At 38.1% G+C, this 9,300-nt stretch overlaps 1 protein-coding gene across 1 annotated transcript in view; it reads left to right on the top strand.

The window, feature by feature from the left end:
- LOC107046100 (exonuclease mut-7 homolog) overlaps nucleotides 1–9,300 on the top strand; it is a gene marked incomplete at its 5' end in the record, with an annotated part of 49,025 nt that overhangs the window by 37,910 nt on the left and 1,815 nt on the right. Inside the window, 4 exon segments of the mRNA XM_015268611.2 lie at nucleotides 5,356–5,531; nucleotides 6,873–7,013; nucleotides 7,081–7,265; nucleotides 7,512–9,149. Coding sequence (XP_015124097.1) covers nucleotides 5,356–5,531; nucleotides 6,873–7,013; nucleotides 7,081–7,265; nucleotides 7,512–9,149 — 2,140 coding nt within the window.

The raw sequence follows: 9,300 nt of genomic DNA, 5'->3' as shown, positions 1-9,300 counted from the left end.
CCCCCTGCCACCGGGTAACTCGTTACCGCCCCCTCAAACAGTCTTTGTAGTACTGGGTTTTGTTTGTCCATACAAAACCAACGGAAAAGCTGAGGGATCAAACGGAAAGTTGGACTAGAACGGAAAACTCGACATTGTATCTGATCAGCGAAATTACTTCTATCAATAGGTTTTTATTTTTATTTTTTTTTAAGGGGTGAGTGTTTCCAGAGAGAGCGGTGAGGGGGAAGGGTGAATGGGGCAGGAGTGAGAGGGAGAGGGAATAATTGTTTCCCCCTACTTAAACTTCTCCATAATCTTGTTAATAATCTCGAGAACGGAAGACATTGGAGAGAGATCAGATAATTTCCTTTCTGGAATGGTTTAAAAAGAGTCTTTCACTCGGGAAGTTGTCGGGATGTGCAGCAGAACAAGAGAATTTTCATCTCGGTAGAGTTGTTTTCTTGGTGGAGAGGTTAATGGATTGGAAATTTTTGCTCCGGAGGGCAGTCATGGTTAATAAATTGCGCATTTTGGATTGAGTGGCGTGTCGTTTGAGTCTAGATTTCACCTCGATTTTCATGTTTTTGGGTTTTGTGGATATTGGGTCATTATTTTATTGAATTAATTCTGCTGAATGAATATTCATGGTGGGATTGGAAATTCAAATGAGTTATGAGGAATTATCAATTTTTTGCTGTAAAAAATGTTTAATTCTAGGATTTTTATTTTTTTAAATTCAGTAGCTAAGTGGTAAGACGGTTCAAATCAATTTTGATTATTGGCCAGTTTTCAGTGAATATCTCAGAATCTGAGGGAGATAGCAAAATTTTTATTATAAACTTTTTTGTAGAGCTGATTGAGAGCTACAACAAATGTAATTACGATATTTTCGTCATCTCCCTTAGATTCAGAAATATTCCTCAAAAACTCAACTGGGAGATGAGTCGACTTAAACCCTTTTACCACTTCGTTACTGAATTGATCTCAATGTCACTCTCCATGAAATTTCACTTTTTTTCCAACAGTCTACACAGCAATGAAATCACTGAAATTTGAGAACCAAAACCTATCAATTTTTTATTTCGATACATTCGAATTTACAGAGCGACTTTGATCGCCTTCTAGACACTTGATGAAGTGATGCAGTGTGTGACGGCCAGCATGTGCATAATTCGTTGTCGCACGAGGAGAACCCAGTGCACACCCCCTGTGTGTGACGTTTCCATCGTTAATTCCTCGATGCGTGACCCTGTCCTCCACCAGCTGGTGAGGTTGTACCCCGTGTCCGTTATCCCGCACAACAGCCACCGAATCCCCATTCCCCTCAACTCCGAAGTGCGATGGTCTATCTCTCCGTCTCGCGCCTCCTGTTGGTTCCGTTTTTCGAGAATTTCGTGACGAATTGGATCTTACCGGAGACACTAGGAATCTAGTCGAAGCATAAAAATAGAAATGAAATCAGGGAAGTGATAGTAATGTGCACGGACGTGAGCTGGTGAACGTGCACCAGAGGAGACTGGAAATCGAGTCGATCTTGGATGAGGAGCATCCTCGTTGCCAAGGTAATACCCACCTATCCCTTGCAACCTCTTCTTTTTTCACTCTACTCCCTTGTTTTGTAATTTCTTGATTTTTTTTATCCCTCATCGCTCCCCCTTTTCTCGCCAATTCTATATCATTGACTGTTACATTCCCGCAGTGTTAGAAAATTACTCTTTAGATTTCAAGTAAAAAATCTTTAAATTTTTAACAACTAATATTTTACATGGAATTTCCATTGGTTTTGTTATTAATAAATTAGTTAATTTTCTTGAATATTCAATGAAATGTAATTTCACGGGTTCATATGACAATGAAAATGACTGAAGATCGTGACAATTCAGACAACTTTTCTTGTGAATTTTCAATCTGTTGAAAATTCAATTAAGTGCAGAGAGAAAAGAAAATTGTATTTTCACGGGGGAAGGGAAATATTTATTTCCATAAATTGACAACGATGGGAAGAAACAAATCATCCGCAAATTCAGAATGCATTAATGAATCCAATTCGATAAATATTTGGAACAATTGGGCTTTCGCATAACATTTTTCACTCTTAAATAACACAATGCGAGAAATTAATGGAAAATTTGAGAAATATTTTATTCAATGACGTATAAATTTTTAACCGGAATGCAATTGAAATAAATAACAATCTTGAACCGAAAATTAATCGATTCCAGTACATCTTCGGTGGTTTAGATCGCCTAGTGGTGAGTGTGGGGATGCCTCCCTTTGGAATTTAGCTCACGTAACTCAAGCCCGGTAGACGCTTAGATTGGGGGCGGAAAAGACGCGAGAATAGGCAGGTGCGGGGATTTCCGAAAGCGCCGCGGCATTAGAAACCCTATTCAATAAAATTTCAGGATGATAATGGTCTGTTACATTGTCATTCAAATGAAAATATGAATTCATCGTGATGAAAAATGCATTTGAGATTCTTTGGCTGACACGAATATATTCACAAATGAAAGAAGTTTCAGTTACAGTTTGCCTTTGACTGACACTGGAAGAAATAGTTTATTTAAATAGCTTGCAATGCGTTTTTGATTGAAGCTGGAGTTCAATTTTACTTGCATTTTTATTCACATCAAATGAATGGTTGAAAAATAGATAATTTAATAAATATTATTGATTTTATCAGCTAGTTATTGAAATTTGATGCAGAGCTGTTAGAAATTTAATGCAAAAATGCCCTGTTAACTGCTTTTTAGTGAATATTCGTGTTTTGATTGGAAATTGAAGTAAGTTGAGGCATTTTTAACTTCCTGCTGCTCAAACCTAAAATTTCACTGAAATTTTAACTGAAATCCGAAATTGTATGATTCTTCCTCCGTAAATTGACTGAAATGTCACTCCCCTGAACAATGTGCTTACACTGTTAGAATTTTTTTTTGAAATTTACAAAGTTACAGATGCATTTGAGTTTTCAATATTCTGAACTTGAATTCAATTTCAGACTAAACTGCTCATGGAATTTATGATTCATCTTGGAAATTTCATGAAGTTTTTCGTTATGAATAATCATATAATTTTCAATGACAATCTGGATTTTCAAACCTATCGCGAAAATTACGCAACAGATTAAACATTCAGAAGAAAAGTTGCCTGAATTTTCATCATTTTTAGTATAATTTCATTGTCGTATGATCCTGAGAAATCAAATTTCATTGAAAATTCAAGGACATTGACTGATTTATCAATAACAAGATCAATGGAAATTCCATGTAAATTATTCGATGTTAAAAATTTCAAGATTTTTCACTTGAAATTTCAAGAGTAATTTTCTAACAGTGTAAAATTTAACATGTTATTTAATATTTTTCTCTATGCTGAATTTTAGCATTCTCGAAAAATATACCTAGATTAATTCAAAAATATTGCAAATGGGATGGAAAATTATGTGGGGTAAGTGGCCAGAGGGCTGGGGAGCAGCACCAACGCTTCCCAGCTCGATCGAACGTTAATTTCGAGTCATACAGGGCTTTGCATATTAATTTTCGGCCAACGCACTCGTTTCACTGGCATTCTCGCGTGACACGCATTCGCTCTCTGCATTCTCATTACACTATCCCCCACCCGTCCCCCTCTCTTTTGCTCCTCTCTCACACAGCGTAATTTTACTCCAGTAGCACTCGTTGACCTCGATTAGTGGACCATTCTACTGACAATTTACGACAATTTATTTAAACCGTACTAATGGCATTCATATTATCTGATTATAATTGTGATGTATCTCGTTCGAAAGCGAATGTTTTGAACATTAATCAATTATTTTGTATCGCAAGTTATTGTTTCGTATTGATTGAAACTTAGTGCATTTTTGAGGAGAAAATTATTCAATTGCAGATCCCTAATAATTGACGACAAAACTTTTTTTTTCTCTGTGATCATTTTTGAGAGCTCAAATGTGTCATCATCAATTTCAATATTTATCACAATTTTCCATTATTTTTCCGGAGAGTTTTCAGTTCGGTGGGCGGAATGAATATTTCCTGAATAAAAAGGTTTTTAGAGCCGCGAAAAATGGATAAAACGTTAGAACGGACTTCTGGAAATTTTCGATTGCATCCGAAATTTTGAATTACAGTTAAATTTAGATTAAGTCAATTGTTAATATTACTCACCAATTTTTTTATTTTCAAAATAACCATCAATTTAATTTTCAAATTCCTAATTATTTTATCAATCACCAACTTATTCAAATTGCGAATTATTTTATTAATCAATAATTGAGAAATTGAATTACCAATTATTATAATATTTTTAAAATTTTAATTACGATAAATGTCATCATCAATTTCAATATTTATCACAATTTTCCATTATTTTTCCGAAGACTTTTCAGTTCGATGGGTGGAATGAATATTTCCTGAATAAAAAGGTTTTTAGAGCCGCGAAAAATGGATAAAACGTTAGACCGGACTTCTGGAAATTTTCGATTGCATCCGAAATTTTGAATTACAATTAAATTTCGAGTAAGTCAGTTGTTAATATAACTCACCAATTTTTTTATTTTCAAAATAACCATCAATTTAATTTTCAAATTCCTAATTAATTTATCAATCACCAACTTAAATATTCAAATTGCGAATTATTTTATTAATCAACAATTGAGAAATTAAATTACCAATTATTATATTTTTTTAATTTCAATTACGATAAATAAATCTAAATTATTGTAAGGTGCAACTTCCCTGGGAAATTCAATGCGATGGGATTTTGACTGTTTTATTTATTTATTTTTTTCGGATATTTTGTGATTGAGGATTATCCAATTTAGTTGAATTCCTATAAAAATATGAATAATTAGCACCAAATAACGTCCAATTTTCAATTATATAACCAAAAATTCAAGAGTGTATTCACCTGAATTTCCCTCAATTCGATTAATTTGCGCGGAACTAGCGTGAGAGGTGCGTTACGCGCGCTGAAAATTTCGTTACCGTCCTCTACCTTACCCCACGAATTACCGAGCGAGCGGGTAAAGAGGAATCTCTGATCAGCTGTTCGCCAATTTCTCAGCCATCAATTTCCGTCGAGAAACGAGACCCGAAGAAGTCCTTTCCCTCCTCGAATGTCCTCGCATTAACTCGTTCGAACCGCAAAAATCATAGAAATGTGAAGAAAAGTGCTGCTCCAATCAATCATACTGCCAACATTCGTTGATTTATTCAGTTACGTTGATTCATTGTTAACTCAACTGCCACCCGGCAATCCCCTGCATTATTGTTCTAGGTTAAATGTCACCGTTACTGTGACACGTTTCATAACACTCGCTAATACGGGGAAAAAGTTGTTCATTTATCGGGTGATATAGTGTAAGGTTTATAGTCGACAGGGGATAATGGAGCAGGTGAGACAGCAAGGGAGGCATTCGAGGGAGGAGGACCCACGACCGTCTGGCAATAGTCACTCAGAAAATCAACAACTTGATTTGAGCTTCTTCACTTCCATCGACGAGGCCACTAAGACTTGGCTCAAGTACTTGCATCATATTTGGGACCTATGTAAGTCCTCCCCAACGCTAATCATCATCATTAGTTACGAAGAAACTCATGTACAGAAAAAGTCTCTAATTTTCAGGACAGAGTCACTCATTTTGCAAACCCCATATTAAGGGGAAACGAAACCCCTGCGTTTATATGAATCTTTATAATTGTGGTTTCTCCTGCAATTATTATTTTTTATTCATTAAACTACTTCATTGACTCAACAATGGGATAATCGAGTGATAAAGTAATTTCATAGATAGAAATTAATAATTGTAGGAGAAAACACAATTCTAAGATTTGATGTAGACACAGGGGTTCCGTCTCCCGTTGAGGATGTTTATCCAAAATCGCAAGTAGGGGAGGGTGGGGTAAAACGGACACTTTAGACTTTTTTTAAATTATTCATAACTGAGAGACAAATTGATCAATTGAGCTCAGTTCAGGCTCGTCACAAAGGGAAAGAATGGTTCTTTGTATTGAACAAAAATTATTATTAAATTTTATCAACATTTCAACCCCTCATTAACGTTTTTTAAAAAGTCAAAAATTGATTTTTTTCAACTGCGAAATGAAGATATTCACTTTGATACAAATTTCAATCCACCAACCCATGTTCATTACTTAGAAATGAAATAGACAAAATGCACCAAATGCATGCGTTGATGTGCGCTTATGTGGGGTAGAATCATTGAAATATTTCCTCTTTTCGCCCGGGTACCCCAGATTTTTCTCTGGCCATTGGATTCAGTATGATTTTACACATCACCTTCCATTTTTATTTCTATTTTTAGAGTTCTAGTAGGTGAATTATCAATTTAAACATAAATTTCATAAGAGCCCGTGCATAAGGATAAATTAGTTTATTCATTTCCGCCGAGACTTTGCGATTAATTTTTTTTAACGTTAGAAAAGTTAGTTTTATATGTTCGGCTGTCAGCCGAAAAAATAACAGAATTTTCCTTGACCATGACATGGACAAAAAAACACATTTACCGACAATTGACCGACACTGGCTAGACATCCTTAAGAAAATTTGCTTTCTTGAACAAAGAAAAAATGAAAGATATAAAATTCAGGATCCGGATTTGAGAAGTCAGTAAATTTTGAAACAAGAGCAGATGAATCTCAGAAGAAGCAAAATCATCAATTAAAAAATGAGAATGTCAATAAATACAATTGAAATACAATTATACTAAATTTAGGTGAAAATCTCTGAGAATTACCACTTTTCCATCTAATCTTTGAAGAAAATGTTCTCTTGAATGAGAAAAAAATTGGCACATTCTTAGAAAACTACAAAAATTAGGTCTTTGTGCCACCAAAAAAATCCCTCTCATCAAATCAACTCTGTTGCAGGGAAAAAGAGTGACGCTGTCACAAAAACCCTTTACGATTACTTCGATACAGCACCAAATCCTTATCTCAGTGCTTTGCGACTTCTTGTTAACACCGCAGACTTCAACAACATTAAACCGAAAGCCTCACTTGCTTTAACAGGTTCGTACGTTCCTCGCAGGATAACTCACTCCAAAATGACTGGTTAATAATTCATATTTCTTCGCAGTAATGAATGATTTTCAAAAGTGGCTGTCACTTCACAAGGCAGCGTACTCTGAATACCTATTTCCAGATTTGAAATTGGCAGTTTTAAGACTTGTGATGAAACAGAAGAGCATGCAACTGGTGAAATTAGTCTCCAGTACTTACGAGCTGGAGACGAATAATGAATTATTTCTTCCTTTTTTGAAGGTAAAAAATTAGAAGATCATTTGTTTGACTCAAATTAAATTTATTCACCAATAATTGCCTGAATTTTCACAATATTTACCAATTTTCACAATTTGTCAATTTCTCCAATGAATTTCCCTAGAGAATTTCTTTCAACTCTTTGACATCTTCTAAAAATCTTAAAAAAAACTGCATTTCGGGGAATTTCGTGAAATATTCTCCACTAATTAAAACCCCCACCTGACACCCACATATCGCTCATTCCAGAGTATGCTATACGAGAAAAAGTACAAAGAAGTGGCGCAATACGCCACGATCCTGCACCTCCAGTCGCACTTCTCCCAGCCGGAGGTTCTCCTCCTCCCCCTGATCCTCCAAACGAAGAACACAGTGGCGGAGGACTTCATGGCCTCATCCCCCGAGATCCAAAAGGACTTCATAACCTACTTGGACGACCTCCTCTCCCCCTCGAAGATAATGCAGCAAGTCCTCGACGAATACATCCTATCCAACGACATCCCAGACGTCAAGATGTCGACCTCCTACTCTCGCCCAATGATGAAGCTCATCGCTCGTCTGGTAAAGGTCTACAACTTCTCCTCCGACATCTGTCCAAACCTGAACCGAAAGCGAGGAGAGGGTGCGCTGCACTTTCTCATCTACAAGAGGTTCGTCGACGGCACCTTGAGCTCCCAGTGCTGGAGGGAAATGGCAAGGGAGGCGGTGGGTAATGACCCGAGACTCCAACTGGATCTGGTCACAGGAATAACTTCCCACGACATTGACGAGGCTTTGTACTGGGCGAGAGCCTTCAACATTCCCAAAGATCAACTGCCAGTGTCAGTGGCCAACCTGGACCCCCAAGTCCCCCTGCAATCGGGCACAAACGAACCCCCTGAGGAGTCCTGGGACGACGCCCCCCAGGACGGCATCAATTACCACACCCTGAGGCTCCCGAGGGATCGAATAACGCTTGTGGACACCCCCCAGAAGTTCTCGGAGTTTATCAACCAGGGACTGAAGGGGATCTCCATGGTGGGGATTGATGCTGAGTGGAAGCCCTCGTTCGGGGTCAAGAAGAGTGAGCTTGCACTCATACAAATAGCCACCGAGAACGCTGTGTTCATCCTCGATGTGACGACACTGAGGCCAGACAACTCGGAGATATGGAAGCAGTTGAGTGTGAGACTGCTGGAGGACAAAAGTATTGTTAAAATTGGTTTTGGCCTGACTCACGACATCACGATGTTCAAGGAGTCACTGCCAGCTCTGGGGGAGATCAGGGGGGGACAAGCGGGTTTTCTGGATCTGCATCATCTCTGGCATAAGCTTGTGAGGGAGTACAAACTGGAATTTCCGTTCCGGGGGGATCAGAATTTCAATGGCGAGAGTCTCAGCAAACTCGTTGAGATCACTCTGGGCAATCGATTGAACAAGACCGATCAGTTCTCCAATTGGGAGAGGAGACCGCTGAGGGAGGGTCAGATTGTTTATGCAGCGCTGGACGCCTATTGTCTGCTGGAGGTGTGGGATGCACTGGCTGTGATGTGTCTTGGGAGGGAAATTCCACTCTTCGAGATCTGCGGGGAGCTGCAGCATCTGCCTCATCAGTCCCCCAGCAAACCCATGAAGAAGCCCAAGGAGAGGACTCAGGGGGACAGGGCCAGGGGGGACATGCGGGTGGACAAAGGCGAGGATAAGATTGATGGGAGGTTTGGCGGGAATATACCTGCTCATCAGTGGAGGGTTGTCTGTGATTCTATGCTATGTGGGTTGGCTAAGCAACTCCGCATGTGTGGCTGTGACTGCGTTAATATTGAGTACGATAGGGGTGGACATAAATCCGCACGAATAGCTGCTAATGAGAAGAGGGTGCTTCTGACACGAAATGCCAATCATCAGAAGGTAATTTAGATTTTATTAAAAGGGTCTCTCATAGCTATAAGACTTGGTTTTTCTTGAAAATTTCTTATATTTGGAAAATTTGAATTCATTGGTCTTATGAGAATGGTCATTTTTTCATTAGTTTTGAATTTCAAAAATGTTAAATGTCAAC

Source organism: Diachasma alloeum, unplaced genomic scaffold (genome assembly GCF_001412515.2).
Source record: "Diachasma alloeum isolate Michigan unplaced genomic scaffold, Dall2.0 Dall_scaffold_01204, whole genome shotgun sequence".
NCBI classification, from domain to species: domain Eukaryota; kingdom Metazoa; phylum Arthropoda; class Insecta; order Hymenoptera; family Braconidae; genus Diachasma; species Diachasma alloeum.
This window is presented reverse-complemented; position numbering and strand designations above follow the sequence as displayed.